The sequence below is a fragment of the Crocuta crocuta genome, unplaced genomic scaffold (genome assembly GCF_008692635.1).
Source record: "Crocuta crocuta isolate KB4526 unplaced genomic scaffold, BGI_CrCroc_1.0 scaffold518, whole genome shotgun sequence".
In the NCBI taxonomy this organism is placed as follows: Eukaryota; Metazoa; Chordata; class Mammalia; order Carnivora; family Hyaenidae; genus Crocuta; species Crocuta crocuta.
In genome coordinates this window covers 2,076,546-2,104,122 of record NW_027530514.1, presented here as the reverse complement: position 1 = coordinate 2,104,122, position 27,577 = coordinate 2,076,546, and the positions used below count along the sequence as shown (strand labels likewise).

Below are 27,577 nucleotides of genomic sequence, written 5' to 3'. Positions count from 1 at the left end.
TCAGTGATCCCCATCTGCTGGTATTCATCCTTTGTGTAACCTCTTCTCTTTGGAGGGCTCCTGGATTCCTGACCCATAAAAATTGAGAATGAGTGTTTATTGTTTCAAGACAGGAAATTTTGGTATATGTTATGGAGTGATAAGTAATAGTAATCTTGTTCTGATTAAGAGAGCTTCTGGAATGGGGGCATTTTTTTTTTTAAAGCGACGAGATCCAAATGTTCTCATGCTTTGGAGTGATTTTGAGAGGTCCTATTCCAAAACCTTTACATTCCCAGTCTCTGACCTCTTGGCTAAACCAGTGCCCATGAAATGATGTAGATCTTTAGAACTTTATTTCAAGCTACATCTCCTTCCAGACAGGTAAAGTGTACAAGATAAAGTTCCAGTCTCTTGAGAGGATCTCTCCCCTGACATCTCTCTGTATGCCAACCCCCCCTCCTGTTCCTTCACAGCCTCTGTTAAATGGGGCTCTAAATGCCAAGACAGTCCACTGACAGCTGAATCAGTATATTTAGCAAAGCCATCTGTAATCCAGCTTCGAATTTTTTCCTCAGTCAACTGGTCACAAGCAAGTTGTTATTAAGCTATAAATATAAACTAAGGGTCAAAAGTATGTGTGGGAGCTTCCTGCTAAATTGCTTGCGTTTTGTTTCTGGCCCTGTTCTGTATATAATACTTATCTTAGCAAAAGGACTCATTATCTGGGAGGATCAGATAACTCCCAGTTCATGATGAGAAACTCAGATTGCATAGCCACCTAACGTCACATTGTCAGGCATTACCAGCACCCAACAGTTAGCCAAGAACTTTTTTGAAAAATAAAGTAAAAACCTAGGGACCTTCACTGTGATTCTGTAAAGGTTTCTACAAGTTACATAAAGCCTCCTGATCTGCCACATATGTTCCAAACACCATTGCAACTGTTGGAATTTAAGGGCCAATTGGCAGAGCTCCTTCCACTGCAGCCTTGACCAGATGGCAAGCCTTTTCTTGCTCTGCACTTCACTGACAACTGTCATCTTTCAGGTCACCTGGTCAATGAGTCAGAACTGACGGATTAGTTCACTGAACAACTAGATATTTTAAAAGTAAAAGGAAACTGAGGAGAAGAAAACTATTACACGGGCAAAGAGTAAAAAGATACTTTGTATACTCTAAAAGAGATCTTTCAAAAGACCTTTGTCTCAGATTAAGAGGAGTACACGGAATTATTCCCTCATCCAACATCAGCCATAATTTGGGATTTTAATCAGCATGGGGGTCAGGGCAGTTTGAGTCGCTCTTCGCGAGAAGACTGACGCCCTCAATCCACCTTTTCCTACACCGTTGTGGACCGGAGCACAGATTCCTAGAAGAGAGCTTTGGAAGCCCCGCCCCGCCCCGCCTCGCCTCGCCCGACCTCTCTCACGCCCCGCCCCTCTTTCCCCAGGCCCCACCCAATCACACGCAGGAACCGCCTCACAAGAGAGAGGGAGAACCCCAGCCTGCCTGTGGGGTGGGCCCGCCCGCCACCGCGCCGCCTGCTCTCTGTTCGTGCTGGGCCCAGAGGACGCTGTAGGAGCTGCCACCATGACTGTAACGGGGCTAGTTCGGTTGCTTGGCTGCATCCCGGCCACCGCGTGGAGAGCGGCAAGTAAGGCGCCCGGCCCCGGGCCCAAGGTTGCGGGCGGGGTCGTGAAGGCCCGGCGCCGCGAGAAAAGCCTCCCTCGGGGAAGCCGCGTGTGTCTCAGGAGTCTGAAGGTTCCGGGGGCTGCTGCAGAGCTCCTCTTTATCGGCTCGGCCACCCACGTCTTGGCCCGGGCAGGTCCCTCCACCGCCCCGGCTCAGGGGTGGGAGTAGGGCTGAGAGATCACCCACGCCCTTCCATGCTGGACACCTGCGTCCTTCCGGTCACTGCTCTGGTCCGGAAGGGCAGCAAACATTCTTGGTTGTTTACTTAGTGAGTAGAGCTCACTACGTTTTGATGCTCTTGAAAAAAAAAGGAAAAAACGGCCCTTTGGGAACGAGAATCATTAATTTAGTTTCATTTACTTAATTTTCATCAAAAAAAGTGGCAGTTTACTGTATTAAAAATTGGAAAAGTGCAGACGTGGCCCCAAAGTAGCAAATTAGTATAATAAAAATTAGATGAAGTCGAATTGTTAATACAAAGGAAGTATGTGTGCTTTCAGTAAAAACTGACATTTTTAAACCTATTTTGTTGGAAGTTTTTCTCAATATTTTAAACTTAACCACAATTAGTTTTAATTGAGGACATCCTGGAGAAACTGTGTAAGTTTAAAACAATTACTGCTCCTCATATTATTGGACCCCAGATTTCTATGCAGTTTGCTTTTTGTAATCATTTCTCCCCAGACGTATTACTTGTTCATTGTAAACATTTTAAATGTTCCTGGAATGAATAATATAGAAAGTGAAAATCCCACTTTATCCAGCCTTCAAGGTAATAACTGCAGATTTTGTTGTGTGTTCATTCACCTTCTCTTTGGTACTTGTATTAAACACTTAAGAATGAAGTATTTGATACCCAAAACCTGTACAATACATGTAAGTTATGAAGCAGAGCTTACATTCATGAATCCATTTTCCAATTTAAGAAACGATATTTCTGTTACCAAACAGCCACCTGTGTGCTTTTTCCCCCGATGCAGCCCTGTAACTTTACATGTTTTTGATCTTCATAGAAATGACTTCTTACCAATTGTATTTTACTTTTTTTCAACGAACTGTATCTTGAGAGTCATCTATGTTGCTGTGTGAGGTTGTAGTTAATCATTCAGTGGTGAGAATATATCCTACAGTTTTTCCGTTCTTCTCAGTGGACATTGGGTAATTCTGGAAACGCCAAGATTGGCTGCTGCACATTCTTGCATAAGGTATGGGTGCTTTCATGCAGGGAGTGGAATTCCTGGAACCTATGGTTGTAGGCCTTTTCAATTTTATGATGTGATGCCAAGTTGTAAAGGCATTTTCCATTCCTACTGGCGATTACATGCTTACCAGCAGTGTATTAGAGTTCTATTCTAATACTTGTCAACATTTGATAATCGTCAGAAAATATAATTTTTGTCCGAATGGGGTTTTAAAATGGTGATTTTGCTTTAGGAGAATTTGGGTTTTATGGAGCGCCTGAGTGGCTCAGTCAGTTGAGCCCCTCCCCCACTTGCAATCTGTCTCTCTGTCTCTCTCAAAAATAAGTAAACATTATGGGGCACCTGGGTGGCTCAGTCGGTTAAGCGTCCGACTTCGGCTCAGGTCATGATCTCACGCTTCGTGGGTTCGAGCCCCGTGTCGGGCTCTGTGCTGACTGCCAGTTCAGAGCCTGGAGCCTGTTTCAGATTCTGTGTCTCCCTCTCTCTCTGACCCTCCCCTGCTCACGCTGTCTCCCTCTCTTTCTCAGAAATAAATAAAACATTAAAAATTTTTAAAAAATAAACATAAAAACTAATTTTTAAAAAATCTGGGTTTTGTATCCAGTAGCCTAGCTCAATTACTTTTCTCTTTTAATTTCTCTGATTAGAAAACTTAAACATCTTTTCAAATATTTATATTAGCTTTTTTGGTGAAATCTCCTCATTTTCTTAATGGATTATTTCCCTTTTTTTTTTTTAATGTTTATTTTTGAGAGAGCATGAGCTACGTAGGGGCAGAGAGAAAGGGTGACAGATCTGAAGTGGGCTCTGTGCTGACAGCAGCGAGCTGGATGCAGGACTCGAACTACTGAACCCAATCATGATCTGAGCCAGAGTCGGAGGTTCAATCGACTGAGCCAACTGGTGCCCCCATTTTTATCTTTCTTATTGATATTCTTTACATATGTTTGAATACTAAACCTTTTTTAGTTATGTAAGTGGCAGATAACCCAGTTTTGGTGTGTTGTTGTCACCCATGGTGTCTTTTTTAAAAAATTATATACAGCGTAGCAGAGTAAAAGAATGGATCTGCATGTACAATCACACATCTTCAAAAGAAAGATGTCTTTTGATGAACAGATAATCATAATTTTATTGTAATTTTGTCTTGGTCTTTTGTTTATTGTCAGTGCTTTGTGATCTTGTCTAAGAAAGCCTTTTCTTTTTTTTTTCTTTTNGTTTTGTAAGGTTTCCAATGGCTTCAGATCTTTTCTGTGTGATGTATGGGCACGAGTGCAAGTACGGAGCTCCTTACTTCTCCGCCATCTTGCCCCCTCTAAGAAAGCCTTTTCTACCCTAACGTCAGAATTATTCTCCTATACTTTCTTCTCAAAAGACCGTAGTTTTGCTTTTTATATTTAAGCATTCATTCTACCAGGGTTGATTTTTATGTATGATGAAAGCAGGAAAGAAACCACTTTCATTTCTTTTTCATGTCAATAATTAGTTGCCCCAGGTCCATATAGTAGACCTTTCCCCCACTGATATATTACCAACTGTCTTAAATCAAGTTCACATAAACATATATGCATGGGTTTACTTCTTGTCTTCCTTTTCAGTTGCGTTGATTTGTCTATTCCTGTGCTAATATCTGTCACCTGTCTTAAGCATACCTTTATGATAAATCTTGATATCTAATAGGATAAATCCTCCCATTTGTTTTTGAGAAGTGCTGTGGCTATTCTTCTATATCTGCTTTCCATTTCAAATTCTTTTTTTAATAACACAATATTATTTTTTAATTAATTTTTAAATGTCTTATTATTTCTGAGAGGGAGAGTGACAGCATGAGCAGGGGAAGGTCAGAGAGGGAGACACAGAATCTAAAGCAGGCTCCAGGCTCTGAGCTAGCCGTCAGCACAGAGCCATGAACCATGAGATCATGACCTGAGCCAAAGTCGGATGCTTAACAGACTGAGCCACCCAGGTGCCCCTCCAATTCTTTAAAAAGAAAAAAAGTTCCTGTTGGGATTTGATCAACACTGCTCAAAAATTTTTTTAATATTCATTTTCTGATTGCTGCTTATGTATAGATACATAGTTTAATTATTTGTGCTTTTGTGCCCAATAACCTAGCTAAATTACTTTATTTGTAGCTAGGTGGGGAGGGTATGTATGCTAGGTAGACACTTATATTATCTGCAAGTAATGAAAATCTAGTTTCTTGCTTTCTAGCATTTATATTTTTTCTTTTCTCTTGTTTTTCTTTACTTGCCCAGATTTCTGGTAACATGTTGATATCTTGTTTGTGATTGTAAAGGAAATGTGTTCATATTTTAAGTGTCATCATATTAACTGTAGTGTGCCCTTTATCAAGTTAATGAAGTCCTATAGTATGTCTAGAAGGTTTTTTTAAATAATATATTTATTTTTAAAATTACATTCAAGTTAGTTAGCATATAGGGCAACAATGATTTCACGAGTAGATTCCTTAATGCTTCTTGCACGTTTAACCCATTCTCCTCCCACAACCCCTCCAGCAACCCTCTGTTTGCTCTCCATATTTAAGTTTCTTATGTTTTGTCCCCCTCCCTGTTTTTATAATATTTTTGCTTCCCTTCCCTTATGTTCATCTGCTTTGTATCTTAAAGTCTTCATATAAGTGAAGTCATATGATATTTGTCTTTCTCTGACTAATTTCGCTTTGCATAATATCCTCCAGTTCCATCCACATAGTTGCAAATGGCAAGATATCATTATTTTTGATTGCCGAGTAATACTTCATTGTGTATACATACCACGTCTTCTTTATCCATTAATCCACTGACGGACATTTGGGCTCTTTCTATACTTTAGCTATTGTTGATAGTACTGCTATAAACATTGGGGTGCATGTGCCCCTTTGAAACAGAATACCTGTTTCTGTTGGATAAATACCTAGTAGTGCAATTGCTGGGCCATAGGGTAGTTCTAGTTTTAATTGTTTGAGGAACCTCCATACTGTTTTCCAGAGTGGCTGCACCAGTTTGCATTCCCACCAGCAGTATAAAGGAGATCCTCTTTCTCCACACCCTCGCCAACATCTATTATTGTCTGAGTTGTTAATGTTAGCCATTCTGACAGGTGTGAGATGGCATCTCCTTGTGGTTTTGATTTGTATTTCCCTGATGATGAATGATGTTGAGCAGTTTTTCATGTGTTGGTTGGCCACCTGGATGTCTTCTTTGGAGAAGGGTCTATAGAAGGGTTTTTTGTTGTTTACGTATTTGTCAGTGACTTCAGTATGTTGAATCTTTATGGTCTGGTCCTGTTTGTTGATTCTGCTGACTCTTGCTGTGATGGCTTGTTTCCTCAAATATTTTCCTGGGATTCTCTCTGAGACTTAGGTAGAGAGGGTATTTCTCCTCAGAGGATTTGCTTCTGCCCTTGCCATGTGTCTGGGGCACTTCAACTTTAGACTTGGGTCCACTTTATGTAAGATGCTCCCCTTGGGGTTTTTGGACCATGCAGATAGTGTGCAATCAGGCATAAACATAGGTGTAGCCAGCCAGCAGTTTCAAATTCTCTAGAAGGCTTCTTTTTTTACATGTCCACTCAGAACCAAGGTGGAGATGGACACTTGTCCTTCCTTCACAGTTCTCTTCATTAACGGGAAGTTTTTTTTTCTAGCTCCTTGTTCTTAAGACCAGCAGCATAGCATCACCTGGAGATTGTTAAAATGCAGAATGCAGGTGCCACTCAGACCTACTCAGAATTTGCTTTTTAAACACGATGCCCAGGTATTTTATATACACATTAAAATCTTCAGGTTCAATTGCTTTTCTGAGTGCTGTGCCTCCCTGTGTCTCGGCTTCTCTCTTGCTCAGGCTCAAAACACTCCTCTCTCCGCTGTCCTGGGAGCTCTGTACCCTAAGCTCTAGGTGAGAAAAGCACAGGATATGCGGTGGTTTAAGTGCATGGATGTGTAGGTCTCAGCTCAGGTCTTGATCTCAGCTCAGGTCTTGATCTCAGGGTCATGAGTTCAAACCACACATTGGGCTCCATGCTGGGCTTGGAGCCTACTTTAAAAAAAAATCCATGTATAACTTTTGACTTCCTCAAAACTTAACTACTAATAATAGTCTAGTGTTGAACGGAAGCCTTAGGATAATGTAAACTGTTGCTTAACACATATTTTGCATATTACACATACTATATATTGTATTCTTACAATAAAGTAAACTAGAGAAAAGGAAGATTATAAGGAAGATTAAAAGGAAATTATAAGGAAGAGAAAACCCATACAGTACTGTGCTGTAAAAAATCCTTGTATATGTGGACCTGTGCAGTTCAAACTTGTTTGCTCAAGGGTCAGCTGTAATTACTGATGCTTAGTACCTACTGTTTGATAGAATCCTCAGGAGTGGCTCTGGGGTTCACCTTCACCTCTTTGCTAATCCTTATCATCTGATAGACCCTTTTTTCTTGTTGTCTGCCCCTCAAGCTACTCACATGTACCTCACTGCCCAGGTTCCAGGTTGCTGTGCATGGACTCATTTCCAAAGCTGTAAAGTTTGTGGGTGCCAAAGAGCACAGTGCGCCCTGTCTTCTCTTGTACCATCCAGAAATGAGAGGAATTCTCCACATCTGTTGCCCTGTTACCTATCTACAAAAATAGTTCTTTGTAGGCCTCCATGATCTCAAAGTCCCTTGAGAAAACTGGTCTTTTAGCTTTTCCTTCCAACCTTTCTTTCTAAAGATTTTGAAGTTCCTTCAGAAGTACTCCAGGCCAGACCTAGGGACTAGTTTCTCAGACTTATGCTTTGCAGCTCTTCTGTCTTTTCCCACAGTACAGCCATGTTCCTGTGCTTTACCAAAAACCCTTTTGTACATTGACTCTTGTGTTCTACAGTTAGGCTCAAGCTATTATTACTACACTCAGTGTGAGCACATAGGGACATAAGCATTATTTCATTTCTCTGAACTAGCCTGCAAGATAAGTAGAAGTATCCACGTTCTGTTGATGGGGAAATGGACTCCATGAGATACAGTAACCTTGTCAGGGCCACATTGCTAATAAGTGGTGTGGCTGTCATTGGAACCCACGTGTGATTTTAAGACCCTTAGTTTGCAAGTTTTTTCTTACCTCTCTGTTGTTACTGAAGGAAAGGGCCAAGCCACTGTAACGGCTCTGCTGAGGGGATGGGCAGGACAGCTCTGCTCTGACAGGTCATTCTGGCATTCGTGTTCTTTTCATCTTATTGCTCCTCCATCTGTAGGGCAGTTCCGGTGACCAGCCCCATATACAGTAGGAGAGTTTTACTAGTTATTTACAACCTGTGTCTGTTCTGAATGATTGAACTCATGTTCTGAATGGGTGCTGTCTAAATCATACAAGTAATTAGATATTTTTAGTATCATCTGGCCCTGGGTTTTGTCCGCATCTGCATGGCTGAAGCCGGGTCCCTGCCATGTCTGTATTACAACCCAGGAAATGGGAAAAGAAATCCAGGGCAGTCAGTTTGTTGCAAAATTAAGGCAACCTAAAATTTGTACATATCATTTTCAGTTACATCCCATTAGTCACAACTTGGACACATAGCTGCTTGGCTGCAAGGGAGGTTGGGAAATGTAATCTCTGAGTGGTCTCATGCTCAGCTTAATATAGCAAACAATGTGGAAGTGGGAGTCCTAGAACTAAACAGAAGAAGGAAAAAGTGTCTACTTGAGACATTTAGCAGTCTCCGCCACATCGACCTAATGCCACTTATTCAGAAAATGATTTTGTTCATATTGAACAGAATTACGGCAAATTAAAGACAGTTACACTTGCCTCATCAGATAATTGTGAGGTCTAGTGAGGTGTCCTATTTGCAGCTCCTAGCACAGTGCCTGGCACATAGTAGGCTTTTAACACATATTTATTACTTACATTATTTACATTTAGTATATCTGCATCGTTTAAGAGGAAAAAGATTTTTTAAGTTTATTTATTTTGAGAGAGGGAGCAGGAGGGGCACAGAGAGAGAGACCCTAAGCACACTCCACACTGGCAGCAAAGAGCGCACCACAGGGCTCCATCTCACGAACTGTGGTATTATGACCTGAGCTGAAACTGAGAGTCAGATGCTTCACCGACTGAACCACCCAGGTCCTCCAAGAGGAAAAAAAATTAGCTTCAGATTTTGTCTGCATTATAATTGGTAGTCAAGACTATATTTTGTGCCATTTTTATGATTTTGTGTAAGTGCTTAGGAGTTTCTACAGATTTGGAACATACTGAGAGTAATTTTTATACTGAATATCATTTCAATCTTTGAGTTAAGAGATTTTTTGATTTGTAAAAACAACCAAACCTAAAACAAAAAGTGCTAATTTTATTGAATTGAGTCGAATGTGAGTGCACAGTAGCAGGTGACTATTGGTGTATGGTTTTTTTTTTTTAATGTTTTATTTATATCTGAGAGAGAGAGAGTCAGCTTGAGCAGGGGAGGGTCAGAGAGAGAGGGAGACACAGAATCTGAAACAGGCTCCAGGCTCTGAGCTGTCAGCTCTGTCAGCACAGAGCCCGACGTGGGGCTCAAACCCACGAACCGTGAGATCATGACCTGAGCTGAAGTCAGATGCTTAACCGACTGAGCCACCCAGGTGCCCCTATTGGTGTATGTTAAATACTTGCTGATTTTTAGGCTTCAAAGTGAGTTATTTCATGTACAATAAAATAGACTTACTTAGTAACCAGATGCACAATTTAGTCATTAGCCACAATTTAGAATCTAATCTGTATTAATTATCACTGAATTATCATGACTCAGATACAACTTTTCATGCTTTACAGATTTGTAATAGATTTGTTGATGGATAGAGAGTTGGACATCAGGTGTGGACTGAAGTTTCTGTTGTGCAAACTGGCCAAACTTCCTAAATTGGAATATTTTGATATTAAATTCTAAGGAATCCTATATTTCAGATAAGAAGTGACTAATTAACAAAAAGCCCATGATTTGGAGAGGAAATATCTTTCACCTGAGCATTGTCTGTGCTCACCAAAGTTTTCAATATAATATTTTTCTAAATAGTCACAGTGAACCAAATCAGGTTGTTACAGGAAGTATGTTAATATAAAAACAAAAATTCATATTTCTGTGTTTTCCATTTCTTAAATAAAAATAAATACTGACTTATAAGATATTATTACAGGTTTTTCTCTTTAGCCTTTTTAGTGTATATTTAAGTATTATATGAGGACATAAGAAAAAATAAAATATGCGCTTAGATACTGAAGTAGGAGTTTGAAGGCAGAATGATCTGTACTCTAAGTAAATCAATAAATAAAAATATTAAATACCTGTTTTCATTTTAATGTATATAGANTTGGTCCACAGAGTTTTTCTCAGCCAGTTAATATCACAAATGTGAAGTATTTACATAAGTGAGCATGTAGATGGGGAAAAATTATATTAATCCTGTAGGTCATTGTCATAGCTTTATTAAAACATTCAGTTATATATTTTTTAACACTTGTGTTTTGTGGGCTCTTGGATTTGTGGGAGAATGCTAGTTTGTATTCCAGTTGGTCAAACTATGATTTCTCTACTCGCTCATACAGTAGATATATAATTATATATATAATTATATATGTGTGTATATATATATGGACATATAATTTTTAAAAGTAATTTATGTGCCCAACATGGGGCTCGAACTCATGACTGCAAGGTCAATAGTTACATGTTCTGACTGAGCTAGCCAGGCTCACCTGTACATAATTTTATTTTTAACTTTTTTTAATGTTTTTTTATTTTTTAGAGAGACAGAGACAGAATGTGAGCAGGGGAGGGAGGGTGGAGAGAAAGTGAGGCACAGAATCCAAAGCAGGCTCCACGCTGTCAGCATAGAGCCCAACATGGGGCTCGAACTCACGAACCGTAAGATCATGACCTGAGCCAGTCAGACAATTAACTGACTGAGCCACCCAGGAGGCCCTATAATTTCTTAATTTTTCAGTAATTTTGTTCATGTTATTTTTTAAAGCAGTGGGTAGGGTGATGTAGTGATAGGTAGAATATGAATAAAATACACATAAAGAAAATTCTAATTATATGTAATGCTACCAGGAGCTTCCAGATAATACTATGATGATAATAGATAAAATTTGTTACAGTACTCAGTGCTATGCATGAATTGTCTTGTTTATTTAGTATTTAGTAACTCATGAGATAGGTATTATTACCTTCAATTTAGAGGGGAGGAAACAGATTTAGAAAGGGTAATCACTTGTGGCACCTGGGTGGCTCAGTTGATTAACTGTCAGACTTTGGCTCAGGTCATGATCTCATGGTTTGTGAGTTCAAGCCCCACATCAGTCTCTGCCATTAGCACAGAGACTGTTTTAGATCTTCTGTCTCTCTCTCTCTCTCTGATCCTCTGCCATGTAAATATTCTCTCTCTCTCTCTCTCTCAGGAGAATCTGTTTCCTTCCTTTTTCAACTTCTAGAGACTGCTACAGTTCTTGGCTTATTGCGCCTTCCCTCCATCTTCAAAGCAAGCAGCATCCATCAAGGCTATCTCAATATTTTTCTCTCTCCAGTTCTCTCTTCCAGTTGTCTCTTCCCCTTTTAAGGATCCTTCTGGTTACAGCAGACCTACACAGAGAGTACAGGATAATCGCCCTAGTCAAAAGTCATCTGTTTAGTAGCCTTAATTTGAACTGCTACCTAAATTCTCCTTTACCATGGAACCTAACCTATTCATAGGTTCTGGATATTATTAGATTCTGATCTTCTAAAGCCATTATTCCACTTAACCACAGTGGTGGGACTGGAACTGGTCCTCACCTCTGTTTGCCTCTCAGCCATTCCTTTAGAAAGTTAAAAACCCAACCCTGAGGTCATTTTTTCAGGGTGGTTTTGCCCTTATTGAACATTATCTTGACAAGGGTTGCATAACTTTCATAGTACTGAAAGTTGCTAAACTTTTTATAACCTATAGAGAAAGTGATCTTATATATTATAAATGTCTAATACATTTTTAAATGTTTAATTCACAGGAAAAGAAGACCATAATTAGGATTCAAATATATTTTAATTAAGATTAAAATATATTCAAATCAGGGGCACCTGGGTGGCTCAGTCAGTTAAGCATCCGACTTCAGCTCAGGTCATGATCTCATGGTTCGTGGGTTCCAGCCACGCATGAGGCTCTGTGCTGACAGCTAGCTCAGAGCCTGGAGCCTGTTTCAGATTCTGTGTCTCCCTCTCTCTCTGACCCTCCCTGCTCATGCTATCTCTCTCTCTCAGAAATAAAAAATAAAACATTAAAAATTTTTTTCAAATATATATTCAAATCACATGTCTATTGTGATTTAAATAGTAAACACTCTCATTAAACTTTGTACTACTTACAAAGATTACTCTTAATGATCTCATTTCTGGTATTTTGGGCATTGCTTCAGACAGGAGTCAGTAGTTTATATTATAAATTTTTGTGATTTTGATAATAATTCATTTATTTCAGAGCTCTTCTTTTTAAACTGCCTCCAAGGAAGGGAAATGCCTGTCTGGAAGATAGAAGGTTTTAACTGTATGTTCTTTTGTACTTTTTGAACTTTGATAAAAGTGAGTGTATTAGGGGCGCCTGGGTGGCTTAGTCGGTTAAGCCTCCGACTTTCGCTTAGGTCGTGATCTCGCGGTTCGTGGGTTCGAGCCCCGCATCGGGCTCTGTGCTGACTGCCAGCTCAGAGCCTGGAGCCTATTTCAGTCTGTGACTCCCTCTCTCTCTGACCCTCCCCTGCTCACACTGTCTCTCTCTCTCTCTCCTAGAAATAAATAAAACATTTTTTTAAAAAAATTTTAAAAAAAAGTGAGTGTATTAACTAAAAACTAATAAATTATTAATTTTTAAAAGTAGAATAAATAAGTAGCTCCTATTTTTTCACTGTCTCCACTCTCTAGGATATCCCCTTCTATGTCGTTCTGTGAGGAAAATGAGTTCTCAAGAAGAAAAATCCAAGCCCATCAAACAGTCTCTTAAGAAGCCAAAGTTACCAGAAGGTCGTTTTGATGCACCAGAAGATTCTAATTTAGAGAAAGAACCACTGGCAAGTGAGTATGGGCACATCCCACAGATATTAATAATATTAACAGATTTGGTTTCATACCACTGCAGTAAAGCAAACGACAGTAAAGCAAGTCAAATTATTTTTTTTATTTTTCCAGTGCATGTATAAAAGCTATGTTTACACTATATGGCAATCTATAAAGTGTGCATTAGCATTGTGTCAAAAAAAAACAATATATATACCTTAATTTAAAAATACTTTACTGCTGGGGCACCTACGTGGCTCCATTGGTTGAGCGTCCAACTTTGTCTCAGGTTGTGATCTCACAGTTCATGAGTTCAAGCCCCACGTTGAGCTCTTTGCTGTCAGCACCGAGCCTGCTTGAAATCCTCTGTCTCCTCCCCCCAGAAATAAATAAACATGAAAAAATACTTTATTGCTAAAAAATGCTAACCATCATCTGAGTTTTTAGTGACTCGTAATGTTTTTTCTGGTGGAGAGACTTGCCTCGATGTTTATGACTGCTAACTGATCAGGTGGTGAATATTGTAATTTCTTAAAATAGAGCAACAGTGGAGTTTGCTGCATTGATTTACTCCTTTCATGAAAGATTTCTCTGTAGCAGAGATGCTGCTCGGTAACATTTTACCTACAGTAGAACTTCTTTCAAAATTGAAGTCAGTCCTCTCAAACCCTGCTACTGCTTTATCAATTAAGTCTATGTAATATTCTAAATCCTTTGCTACCATTTTAACAATCTTCACAGCATCTTCACCAGGAGCAGATCCATCTCAAGAAATTACTTTCTTTGCTTATCCATGAGAAGCAACTCCTTACCCATTAATGTTTTTTTTTAAGTCTTTTTAAAAAAGTGTTAATTTATTTCTTTTGAGAGAAAGAGTATATGTGCATGAGCTTGGGGCTGAGGCAGAGAGAAAAGAATGGAGAGAAACCCAAGCAGGCTCCTGAGCTGTCATTGCAGAGCTCAACGCAGCTCTCAGGCCCACAAACCATGACTTCATGACCTGAGCTGAAATCGAGAGTTGATTGATTTCAAAATCAAGAGTTGATGAGCCACCTGGGCGCCCCATCATCCATTAAAGTTTTATCACAAGATGGCAGCAACTGAGTCACATCTTCAGGCTCTACTTCTAATTCTAGATTTCTTGCTATTTCTACCACATCTGCACTTACCCCAATGAAGTCTTGAACCCCTCAAGGTCATCTATGAGGGTTGGAATCAACTTCTTTCCAACTCCTTATGTTGATATTTTGACCTTTTCCCATGAATCACATATGTTCTTAATGGCATCTTCCTTTTCAGAAGGTTTTCAATTTACTTTGCCCAGATCCATCAGAGGAATCACCATCTATGGCAGCTACAGCCTTATGAAATGTATTTCTTAAATAATACGACTTGAAAGTCAAATGGCTCCTTGATCTATGGGCTGCAGAATGGATGTTGTATTAGCAGTCATGAAAACAATATTAATCTCATTGCACATCTTCATCCGACCTCTTGGGCACCAGGTGCATTGTCAGTGAGCAGTCATATTTTGAAAGGAATCTTTTTTTCCTGAGCAGTAGGTCTAATCAGCAGGCTTAAATATTCAGTTAACCGTGTTGTGAACAGATGTGCTGTTATCCAGGCTCTGTTGTACCATTTATAGAGCACAGGAAGAGTAGATTTAGCATGGTTTTCAAGTGGCTTAGGATTTGTGGATTGGTAAATGAACACTGGCTTCAACTTAAAGTTAGTCACCAGCTACATTAGTCCCTAACGAGAGTCAGCCTATTCTATGAAGCTTTGAAGGCAGGCATTGACTTCTTCTCCCCAGCTATGAAAGACCTTTTTCTAATAGAGGGTTGTTTTGTCCACGTTGAAAATCTATTGTTTAATGTAGCCACCTTCATTAATTATCTTAGCTAGATCTTCTGGAGAACTTACTGCAGCTTCTACATCAGCACCTGCTGCTATACCTTGCACTTTGATGGTATGGAGATGGCTTCTTTCCTTAAACATCATAAACCAACCTGTGCTAGCTTTAAATTGTTCTGCAGCTTCCTTACCTGTCTCAGCCTTTAAAGAATTGAAGAGATTAGGCCCTTGCTCTGGAAGGCTTTGACTTAAGGGAATGTTGTAGCTGGTTTGATCTTCTATCCGGACCACTAAAATTTTCTCAATGTCAGCAATAAGGCTGTTTTGTTTTTCTTATCATTTATGTGTTCACTGATGTAGCACTTTTAATTTCCTTCATGAACTTTTCCTTTGCATGCACAATTCCGGTAACTGTTATCACAAGAGGCCTAGCATTTGGCCTGTCTCAGCTTTCAATGTACCTTCCTCATTAAGCCTACTCATGTCTAGCTTTTGATTTAAAGTGAGAGACATGTGACTCTTCCTTTCACTTGAACACTTAGAGGCCATTGTAGGGTTATTAACTGGCCCAGTTTTTAGTCTTGTTTTGCCCCTGGGAGTAGGGAGGCCCAAAGAGGGGGAAAGACAAGGGAACAGCTGTTCATGGAGCATTCAGAGCATACACAACATCTATCACTTAATTGTTTTATATGGATATGATTCCTGATGTCCCAAACAATTAAAATAGTAATACCAAAGATCACTGATCAGAGTTCACCATAACAAATATAATAATAATGACAAAGTTTGAAATATTGTGAGAATTACTAAAATATGACACACAAGCACAAAGTGAGAAAATGCTGTGTGGAAAAATGGCACCAATAGACTTGCTCGATGTAGGGATACCACAATTTGTAAAACATGCAGCATCTCAGGGGCACATGGGTGGTTCACTTGGTTAAGTGCCCAACTCTTGATTTCAGCTCAGGTCATGATCTCGCAGTTCATGAGTTTGAGTCCCATGTTGGGTTTGTGCTGCTGACAGTGAGGAGCCTGCTCGGGATTCTGTCTTTCCCGTCTCCCTCCCTCCCTCCCTCTCTCTCTCTCAAAATAAATAAACTTTTTTTAAAAAAATGCAGTTATCTGTGAAGCACAATAAAATGAAGTATGCCTATATAGTAAAGCTCCTCCCTTAATTTTTGAAGTATCAAAGAAAATACTTTAGTTATTTAAGAAAAAGAATGAAAGAAATATGTTATTGTTTATAATTCTCTATTATAAAGCGTATTTCACAATGAATAAGTTCCCATATTGACTATCAATATGTGTAGGTTAAAAAAAAAAAAAAAACTTGTAAACCCCTGACATTGATTGATTGTGTTTGATTGTTTTATTCCTTATAACCCATTATTTATATGCCAAAGTATATGAACTGAGACCTGCTTTGATGTGAATAACAGAGAACTACTTGAGCAGATTTAAACAGGAGGTAGTGTAGGTTGTTACTGGTCTACAAGGTACATAGGTGGGGTACTCAGGGCAATGATGCTGCTGGAGCTTGGAACAAACAGACCTTAGGAGTAAACACTATATGGAAATCAGGATATTCTCCCTCCTTCTCTTGTCCCTGGTCTCTTCTTTTTGTTTTCTGTCATCAGACTCCCTTCTTAGTCCACTGGGCAGAAGGAACTGTTCCCAACGTCTACTCAGGTCAGTAGAGCAACTAGATTGAAAATACAATTGTTTAGTTCTAATTCCAAAAAAAATTTTTTTTAGCTTTAGTAGGCTCCACACCCAGCATGGAGCTTGAATTCATGACCCCGAAACCAAAAGTTGCCTGCTGTGCCAACTGAAACAGCCAGATGTCCCTCTAATTCGAAATTTCTTAGGAAAAGAGCTCATTGCCAAGCTTGGATTGGGTGTCTGTAGCTAAATCAATCTGAGTGGCCACTGGGGTGGGTCACAGGTGAAGGTAATGGTTCTCACTGTAGCCATATAGTTGGAGAAAGAGAAGGGGAAGTTTGGAGAGGAAAGAGGTTTTTGAGGATGGTGGGATGGTAGACTAAACATTGTTTTGTATTTAGTGTATACAAAATTCAATTCATGTTCTAAAGCTGTGGGTTTTTTTTTTTTTAACGTTTATTTATTTTGAGAAAGAGAAAAGCAAGCGAGTGGGGAAGGAGCAAAGAGACAGTGGGAGAGAGAATCCCAAGCAGGCTCCATGCTGTCAGCACAGTGCCCAACATGGGACTTTGATCTCACAAATCATGAGATCATGACCTGAGCTGAACAAGAGTGGGATGCTTAAGGGACTCAGCCACTCAGGCACACCAAGCTCTTTTAAAATGCTACCCTACTTTTATTCTGTACTGTTTTGTATCTTTGAGTTGTGGAACATGTGCGTGTATTTGCTGTTTAAAAATATAACATTGTAGACTGCATAAATGTAAAACACACCAGTTTGAAATTTTGGCAAGGCTGCCCTGCTTGTCTAATTTATCCAGTCTCCTGAGAGTTAACCTATCTATGCAATTAAGCATCCTAGGCAAGAAAATATCAACAGAGGATACAGGGACCTGTACTTTCAGAGTATAAAAACTTTTTGTTCTTTCAGTTAAATATTTCAATTTATAGAACTTTTCTGAGCCTAGTCTAATAACCAGATCAATATGCCAAAATGATGGAGACATTTAAAGAGTTGGTATAATCTAAAGGTAAAATTCTTTCATGGTTTTAGCCAAGCACAAAAATCTGAGAGGAAAATTTTAATTAAAGCATTGTACACAAAAGCAGCAATCCTAGAAGTAAACCCTCAACTATTGGTCAGTTGGTTTTTGAGAAGGTTGCCATGTTCATTCTGTGGAGAAAGGACAGTCTTTTCTATAAGTGGTGCTGGGAAAACTGGATAATCACATGCAAAAGAATAAAATTGTACCCTTACCTTATACCATATATAAAAATTAACTAAGTATGTCAAAAACCTAAAATTAAAAGGTAAGCCTTTAAAATTCTTAGATGAAAACATTGGGGGAAATCTTTATGGTATTGAATTTGACAATAGTTTCATGGCTATGACACCAAGAGCATAGGCCGCAAACACAAAAATATATAGAATTGCTTGTTAGCAAAATAAATTTTGTACATCCAAGAATATTATCAAGAAGGTAAAAAGATAACCTACAGAATGGTGGAAATATTTGTAAATCACATAGCTGATAAAGAATTAATACCCAGAGGGGATCCTGGATGGCTCAGTCAGTTTAGTGGCTGACTCCGGCCCAAGTCATCATCTCATGGTTCGTGGGTTCGAGCCCCCCATCGGGCGCTGTGCTGACAGCTAGCTCAGAGCCGAGAGCCTGTTTCAGATTCTGTATCTCCCTCTCTCTGTGACCCTCCCCTGCTCATGTTGTCTGTCTTTCAGAAATAAGTAAAACATTTTTAAAAAAGAATATCCAGAGTATGTGAAAAGCACACTCCATAAAAACAACCTAATTCAAAAAAGGGCAAATGACTTGAATATATATTTCTCCAAAGAAGACACATATAAATAACTTGAAATAGTGTTCAACATCACTAATTATAAGTCAAAATGACCATGAGATACCACTTCACACTAACTAGGATGGCTATAATTTAAGAAAAACTGGAAAACAAGTGATGGCAACTATGTGGAAAAATTCAAACCACCATGTGTTTCTGGTGGGAATGTGAAATGATGCAACTTCATTGGAAAACAGTTTGCCATTCTCTTAAAAAGTCAGATATAGAATTACCATTTGACCCAGCAATTCCACTCCTAGGTATATATATCCAAAAGAATTGAAAGCAGGGAACAGATATCTGTAAGCCCTTGTTTATAGCAACTTTACTCACAATAGCCAAAAGAAACAACTCAGATATCCATCGATAGATAAATGGATAAACAAAATGTGGTATGTACATACAGTGGAATACTATTCAGTCATAAAAAGGAATGGCATTTTAATAATATGCTGCAATATGAATGGACCTTGAAAACATGCTTAGTGAAATAAGTTAGACACAGAGGGACAAATACATGATTCCACTTAAATTATGTACCTTAAGTAGGCAAATGCATAGAGACAAGGTAGAATAGGTAGAATAGAGGTTATCAAAGTCTAGACGGAGGGAGAAAGGGGAAGTGTTTGTTTAATGGGTATAGAGTTTATATTGAGGATGATGAAAAAGTTGTGGGTATAGATAGTGTGATAGTTACAGACCATTGAGAATGTAGTTAATGCCATTGAAATGTACGCTTACAAATGGTTAAAATGATAAGCTATGTCATGTAATGTGGTTAATATGATAAATGTTATATATATTTAATACAGTAAAGAAAAAACATTTCAAAAGCTGATCATATATTTGACATAGTGCTAGGTATTCATCTTAATTTTTGAGTCACTGAAATTTATGTTGAACATATCATCTCTTAGAAGTTGGTCTAGTAAATATCACCAAACGCAGCAAATGCCTTTCAATCCTCATTTTATATGAACTATGTACAAGCTTCAACATTTATAACCACTCCTTCTGGAAATATGCCTGTCTTGGTTTTGATTATACTTTGTCCAGTTTCTCTTCCTATTCCTTCAACCAATTCTTCCTGACTTCTTTTTTAAGCTCTTCTACCTCTGCCCTAAAGCAGAGATTCAGAAATCTGGTGAAAATCCTTCACTCCTGCTTCTTCTGTGTCTAAGTCTTATTGACAGCGCCTTCTTAGCATTTGTCAAACTCATCTCCTCTTATCCATCCTACCAATGGAGCCCAAATTCAAACATCTGTGGTTCTGTTGGTCTCCTAACAAGTCTGTCTTCTTTCTTGTTTCCTTCTTTTTAGGCTTGTCTCCCTGCCTCTGGTACATATGTCATTCTAGGAAAAATTTACAGGTGGCCCCTTTACAGAAAGTAGACTTCATTATTAAGATAATAAAGTGGGGCACCTGGGTGGCTCAGTAGGTTAAGCATCCAATTTCGGCTCAGGTCATGATTTTGCAGTTCAGGAGTTCAAGCCCTGTGTTGGGTTCTGTGCTGACAGCTCAGAGCCTGGAGCCTACTTCAGATTCTGTGTCTCCCTCCCTCTCTACCCCTCCCCCACTCACGGTCTGTCTTTCTCTCAATAAACATTAAAAAAATTTTTTAAGATAATAAAGGAAGATTGTTTGCATCTGAGCATCCTGTTTGATACAAAGACGAATAAGGAAAATGAGATACGAAAATAACTATCAAAAGAATGTCATGTGGTAACTGGCATAAGAGATATGCAAAAAGTTCAGGAAAAAAGTACAGAAAGGAGATAACATTGAGCTTGTTTTAAAGGCAAAATGAAATCATAAGCAGTTAAGGAATGGTGGGGACATATTTCAAAAAAGAGAAAGATAGGCACCTAGGTGACTCATTTGGTTGAGCGTTGACTCCTTGATTTCAGCCCAGGTCATGATCCCGGGGCATGGAATCAATCCCTGTGTTGTGTTCTGCACTGAGCTTGAAGTCTGCTTATGATTCTCTCTCTCCCTCTGCCCCTTTCCCCTGCTCATGTGCTCTCTCTCTCTCTGTTTCTCTAAAAAAAAAAAAAAAAAAAAAGGTGTGGCTAGAGAGAGGCAGGGGAGATCCATGCAAAACACAGCCAATGGGCCTGTTTTGCTGCAGCATAAAGTGTATATAGTTGATTAATAGACTATAAAGCTAGAAAGGTAGGTTTGGCTCAAATGTGGGAGGGCCTGAAGTACTAGGTTATAGCATATGGGCTTTATGCAGTAGACATTGAGGAAAGCTCTCAAGTTTTTGAATGGAGATTATTTGAATCAGCTTTACTATAGTATAATCTGCATATAATAAAATTCACCCATTTTAAGAAAACAGTTTTATGAATTTTAACAATGTTTATAACCATGGAACTAACACAAAGTATAAAACAATTCCATCCCACAAAGAGCCCCTGGTGCCTTTTTATAATTAGGTTCATTCTCCCATCCCCCTGGCAACCACAAATCTGTTCTGTCACTATAATTTTGTCTTTCCTAGGATTTTATATAAATGAAATCATACAGTGCATAATCATTTGTGTCTGGCTTCTTTCACTTAATGTAATGTGGAGGAGGGATTCTGTTTTTGAAAGATTAATTCATTCTTCTGTGCAGGTTAGGTTAGAGTCATGAGAGTCAGAAAACAGAGATGAGTTAGAAAATGGTTCCATTAGTCTAGAATGCGACTCTGAGCATGACTCAGAGTGGAACTAATGAGAGTAAAAAATTCATAAAACTATAGGTTATAATGCAGGTGAAAATTGGGTTAAACAAACATGACAGAAAAGCTTCCATAGGAGGCTTCAGTCAGAAAGAAGAAAGCTCAAGAGTGTGGGAGCTGGAGAAGGATTATATTCAGGGAATAATGAAATTGAAATGAATGGCACAAGTGGGCGTGAAGATCACTAGGAAAGAGGATTAAGGGCCTCTGTGTCCCCAGTATGTGAGGATACTAATGTGCATGTTGATATGAAGGACAATGGGGAGAGATGAAACTATGAATCAAGTATTGATCCTATCCAAGAAGATAGAAGAGTCTTTGACTTTATTACCAGACTGAAGAAAAGCACTGGACTAGTAAATGGTACAAAAGAGGAAAGGCTGTAAAGGTTTGATGGTAGAAGGAGAGGCTGGAAGTAGCAGTGAGGTGCAGGGACATCTTGGCCCTTTCTTTCCTAGTGCTATAGACTGAATTATGTCTCCCTAAAATCCATATGTTGAAGACCTGACCCCCCAATGGAGATGGTATTTGGAGATGGGGGCTTTGAGAGATAATTAGACTTAAAAATTTTTTTTTAATATTTATTAGTTTTGAGAAGGAGAGAGACAGTATGTGAGCGGGGGAGAGACACAGAGAGAGAGAGTGACAGAATCCAAAGCAGGCTTCAGACTCTGAGCTGTCAGCACAGAGCCCAATGCAGGGCTCGAACCCACAAACTGTGAGATCATGACCTTAGTTGAAGTTATATGCTTAACCAACTCAACCACCCAGGCCCCCAGAGAGATAATTAGTTTTAAATGAGGTCATGAGAATGGGGCCCCATGATGGAATTCATGTCCTTACAAGAAGAGACACTAGAGGACTCACCATCATTCTCTCCCTGCTATGTGAGGACACTGAGAAGGGGCTGTCTACAGGCCAGAAAGAGTCTTCACCAGAACCCAGCCATGCTCCCACCTGGCTTGCATACTCCTAGCCTTTAGAACTATGAGAAAGTTAGTTTCTGTTGTTTAAGTCTATGGTAGTTTGTTTTGGCAGCCCAAGCTGATGAAGACACTTAGTGAGTCCCAGAAATGTGGGAGATGGAAGAGCTTCCATTAAAGGCTTTCAGAGGAAGTCCAAGCAAGGAGTTCTTTAGAAAATAGAATGATACGGTGAGGAAGAGTTTATTCACAGTAGAGAAAGAGTTTTTAAAACAGATACATATTTGAAATTTTTCAAGGTTGTCTTTTTCCTAGTGAGGGACTACTGGATTCTGGTGATGTTTGTCTATTTTTCTAAAGAGACACAGTAAGAATTGGGGTTCTTTCTAATAGCTGATTCCTCTTCTGTCCTTCCCATATACAGAACAGTAGTTTATGGGTTAAAAGCAAGACTGTAACCAGACTGAATTCAAACTCTGCTTACCACTTAGTAACTGTGTGACCAGGAGCACCTTTTTGAACCTCTTTATGTCTCCTGTTCCTCATCTTTAAAATGGAGACAATAATTGTTTCTGTCCCCTGGGATTATTATGACGATTAAATGAGTTACTGTGAATAAAGTGCTCAGAATTGGGCCAGTCTCAAGATGAATAGTCCTGTATGGACACAATATTCAGAGTAATAGTTATGTCCATAAATGGCAGTGTCAGCTAACCACTTAATGAAGCCAAAACCCTATGATGAAGAAGAAGAATAATCATAGCTAAAATTAATTGAGGATTCTTAGATGCCCAGCACAGAACTAGACCCTTACGTGTGTTTCTTTGTTTAATTCTCAACATTGCAAATCAGGTATGGTTGTTATGCCCATGTTACTGATATGAAAACCGAGACATTGAGTCAAAATAACCTTGTTTCACAACCTTCCAAACCCTATGATTTGTACTCTGTATTCCCTGCACTCCTTTCCTTCTCTTTTAATCCATCCACACAAATGCAGCCACTCCCCATATTGGGGCCTGAGAGCACTCCAAGAATTCTAAGTAATTAATGTAGGTAATAAAGTTTGTTGGATATGACAATTGTGTCCTGAAGTGATTTCTCAAACTTGGGGAAAAGAACCACATTTACAGTTTCTTTAAAAGACTTCATTGTAATAACCTTCAGTAATATCTAGCCTATTAACTCTGCATCTCTACAACCCTGTCTTCAAAATTGGCCATCATGCTTTTCTCGTCTCTACTGACTACTTTTTTTTTGTGCCTTCTGTCTTTCTTTAGAATTTCCAGATGATATTAATCCTGTTACCAAAGAAAAAGGTGGACCCAGAGGCCCAGAACCTACCCGATATGGAGATTGGGAACGAAAAGGACGCTGTATTGATTTTTAAGCCACATATTGCGTCTCAGCCTTTTGGCTAAGATCAAGCGTGATTTTTAAGCCACACATTATTAACTTCAGTATCTTTTTTTTAATTAATTTATTTTTTGTTATTTTCTTTATTTCCTTTAAGTCATTTAATCTCTATAATGTGTTTTAAAACACAAATAATGTCTTGAAAAGAAATATGTTGCTATAAATTAGGAAAGAGGAAATATTTCTACATTAGAACATTAATTTTAACTTAAATACATTGGAGTATATAAATGATGATTAGAGCTGCAAACGTGTTTCATATCATTTTGGCTTAAATTAACCAGCTACTTATAAAATGCAAATATAAATAAAGCAAGTTTAATGATTTTTATTGCTATATGCTAGGTAATAGTGGCATTTTGAATGTGAGTTAAGGAACACATTATAGTTTCATAAGGCCACAATAACAACAGAAAGTCTAACTCCAGAGCCAGATTTCTTGGGTTCAAATCCTGGCTTTGCTACTTACTAGCTGTGTGACCTTGGTTAAGTTATTTAACTTTCCACACCTTAGTATCTTCATGTGTAAATTGGAGATAATACTGCCCTTAATGGGCAGTTGAGAACTTTAAATGAGTAGGTACATGTATTTAGAATAGTATATAGCACAAACCTCTCAGTGTTAGCTCTCTATAAATCATAAATGTATTTTTCCAAGTCTCTAGGCTTTCTGGGGGGAAATATTAAGAAATTAGGTTTGAAATACTTGAATTGAAATTGTTTTATATGAATATAGCATTATAAAATCATTAGAAAACTAATCACTAGTTAGTGGTTTTTAGCATGATGAACTGACCTGAAATATGCACTAGTTAATTAAATCAAAATTTAGGTACAGAGGGCCAATATGTGACAAAAGTGGGGGATGAAATGGGCCAGCTTAGTCAGTTTTGATGACTCAAAAGCTCTTATCCTGTGGCCTTTGGATAACTGGGTCAGGAAATATCAAGTCCGGTTTACAGAAGTCGAATGAAGGAAGAAGAGAAATTACTGGACTTGCCTAGGGCAACCCATGCTGGCCTCCAGCCTTACTCAGTCTCAGAGATTGGGCCTTCAGCACTCGGGCTACACTTAAATTACTTAGGAAGAAAGAGTTTGCGGGGCCTATAGAAGACAATGCAGTGGGCTGATAATTGTGTGATATGAATTATAAGTAATATTATTTGAGAAGATTGTAGGAGATTTATTTACATAAATGAACTTTTTGTAAAGTGTATCCTCAGAAACAAACTAGTGTGGTAATTGGGCCTAGTCATCCGTCTTTGTCAACATTTGTTCTTCTAATGGCAGTTACTTGGTATGTTGCTAAGTAAGAACCACATTCCTTTAAAAACCTTCTGTAATTTAGTCAACCTTCAATTAGCCCACATTAATGAAGGCTTTTATTATGTTCACATTTCAGAAATACTGTGTCAAATTATTTTGTTTTGCATAGTTTTGCTTGTGTTTATGATGTGATACAGAAAAGACAGCTTAGGCACTTCAAAAACTAATATAAAAGATGTAACAACCAAAGTGTTGTATTAAGTAGTAGAATCCTTAACCTCTGTTAGTAGTAACGTGTTTCATGACAACTGTCAAATATATAGGTAAAAGTTGGTGACATGAAAACATTTATGGTCTTTATGTCCATCAAACATTAATGGAAAAACCTGAAGATTTCCAAAAAATGATGCAATGGAAATGCATCACTCACATCTCCTCCTATGGGAAGCTGAGTTGACCAAGAACCCCAGCTGCTGCCCCCTGGAATCCACCACTGTGTTCCTACTAAGGCCACATTTTCCCCAGGCTCTTCCCAGACAATGAATGAGTATGCTGGCCTACTCCCCTGATGAGTGACAGTGGCTCAAGCACTCCCCATTAACCTGCTCAGTTCTTTCTTCAGACTGTGATTTCTTTGGACCATCTGAGACTCTTCCTTACCCAACCTTCCTTTCCTTCTCTCTCCCCTTCACAGGAGTCAGACTGCCTGCTCTTCCCCTTTAAACATCTCCCCAATAAATCTCTCACATTTAATCCCATCTTATCATTTGTTTCTCAGAGAACCCAAATTAACATGGATCATTTTAAAAGAACAGTTTATAAAAGAGCAACTTAACAGGGTTGTTTTTTTTCTAGTACAATCAGTCTAATCACTTAAATTTTACATTGGGGATTTCTTGGAAATTATAGGTTGTACTTTTATATAGAAGGCACCATGGAGCCTTGTACATATTAGGTGCTTTGGTGGAATTGAATTTTGTCCATCATTTTTTCTTATTTTGATATCAGTTGCTGTGAACTAGTCAAAATATAACATTGCCTATTATTAAACTTGAAGAACCAGGGGTGCCTGGGTGGCTCAGTCAGTTACTTCAGCTCAGGTCATGATCTCGTGATCTAAGAGTTCAAGCCCCACATCAGGCTTTGTGCTGACAGCTCACACCCTGGAGCTTTCTTTGGATTCTGTGTCTCTCTCTCTGCCCCTTCCCCGCTCACACTCTGTCTCTGTCTCTCTCTGTCTCTCTCTCTCAAAAATAAACATTAAAAAAATAAAACAAAAAAATTAACTTGAAGAACCAGCTTAAAGCCATATTCTGCAAGTAAATAACAAATGTTCATTGGTTGAAGAGAATAGTTTACAATGAGAAAACTTAGTAAAAGTAATTGTTAATGATGTATCAGCAATTTTAATGATAACTTCAGAAGAGCACAGTAATTTTTATAAGTATGGATGGCATACTTATAAGAGCATTTTATAAGAGCACAGTAACTTTTATAAGTATGGATGGCAGTGGAGTGTTAGTTAACCAGCACTGATTGATCAATTTAGGAAGAAAAGCAAAAATGAATGCCTGAGTTCATTCCTTCATTCCACTGATTGTCTCATTCAGTGATTATTTGTCTACCATGTTCCAGATACTCTAATAGGCTCTGTATATTTGATGAATGAAACAGAGCCCTTACCATCCTGTCATAAAGTCTGATGGATTTGATTTGTACATGAGAACAGTTCCAAAACACAACTGACTGAAGACTGAATGCATTGCAAGTGACTGAATTCACCCCAGCAAAGCCAAAGGGAACTTCCTGTGTTTGATGAGGATATCATTTTCTGGATTTTGTTACTGGATGACTTTTTAGAGACCTAAGTTTTCACCTTCTTAAATCTAAACTGATTCTGTGAGATATGAATCAAGTCAGATATCCATTCTGTGATCAATTATTCTCTGACCAATATATCAGACATTGACCTAGACACTGACCAAGAAGATATGGAGTGAACAGAGTGATGTAATTAAAATTCCTGGACATGTAAAGATTCTTCAAGCCATTCCAGGCTCCAGAAGAGCCTTTTGGGTAGACATCCCTCTGCACAACCAGTGGAACTAAAGCTGCTTCTGGCTTCCCTAAGCTAGGACTGGCCACTATAAATGAATTATAAAGATTATTGAATGATCTATACAAATGAGGGTCTGTGTGAATATTAGGAAATAATTATGATTACTAAGTATTCAGTGTTCTGTGTCCTCTGGGGACTTTGTTCTAAGTCTTTCTCCTTGACATCTCTCATTTCTAGAAATAGATGCCTCTTTTCTGACCCTCCCATTTACTCTGGCCATGGTTCTAACATAGGCACCTTTTGCATCTTCCTCTCCTTTTCCTTCTCCTTAGTAGGAGCAATACTGTGTTTTATCTCTAACCACATTCTCTCTTGTGATCACCCAAATCTGGATGGAGAATTAAAAAGATAGGCTTCTCTATTATTCAAAGTTTTTAGATAAAGTAACATTCTGCTGTTTTCCGTGGCTATTAAACTCTTTGATCTTAAGACCCTCTAAAAGTCTTTGGAGATCCCTAAGTTGTTTAGGACCCCAAAGAACTTTTGTGTATGGAAGGGTGTTACATCTATTGATATTTACTATATTAGGAATGAAAACTGAACAGTCTTTAAAATATTTAATTAATTTTAAAATAATCCCATAATTGTGCTCAGTCAATAAAGCATGTGACTCTTGATCTCAGGGTCATGAGTTCAAGCCCCATGCAGAGTATAGAGATTACTTAAAAATAAAATCTTAAAAGAAAAATAAAAAATATAAAACAACCCCATAATAAAGTAATTACATGTTAGCATAAAATAGCATTTTTTTTGGAAAAATACACAATTTTTCCAAAACCGAAAAAAAATTGAGTGCGGTATTGTTTCATACTTTTGCATTTCTCTCTAATGT

At 38.5% G+C, this 27,577-nt stretch overlaps 1 protein-coding gene across 1 annotated transcript; it reads left to right on the top strand.

Annotated features, from left to right (window-relative positions):
- Window positions 1-1,462: 1,462 nt before the first annotated feature.
- On the top strand, window positions 1,463-25,879 carry SDHAF4 (succinate dehydrogenase complex assembly factor 4). The gene is made up of 3 exons (XM_077767241.1): window positions 1,463-1,636; window positions 12,788-12,937; window positions 23,225-25,879. The coding sequence occupies exons 1-3, from the start codon at window positions 1,573-1,575 to the stop codon at window positions 23,332-23,334; spliced, it is 324 nt and encodes a 107-aa protein (XP_077623367.1). The 5' UTR covers window positions 1,463-1,572; the 3' UTR covers window positions 23,335-25,879.
- The last annotated feature ends 1,698 nt before the right edge of the window (window positions 25,880-27,577 follow it).

Excerpts from the sequence above, each read along its gene's own strand:
- SDHAF4 (XM_077767241.1), top strand. The coding sequence starts at position 1,573 with ATGACTGTAACGGGGCTAGTTCGGTTGCTTGGCTGCATCCCGGCCACC. Across the intron at positions 1,637-12,787 it reads CACCGCGTGGAGAGCGGCAA|GATATCCCCTTCTATGTCGT; the intron begins GTAAGGCGCCCG and ends TCCACTCTCTAG. Across the intron at positions 12,938-23,224 it reads AGAGAAAGAACCACTGGCAA|AATTTCCAGATGATATTAAT; the intron begins GTGAGTATGGGC and ends GTCTTTCTTTAG.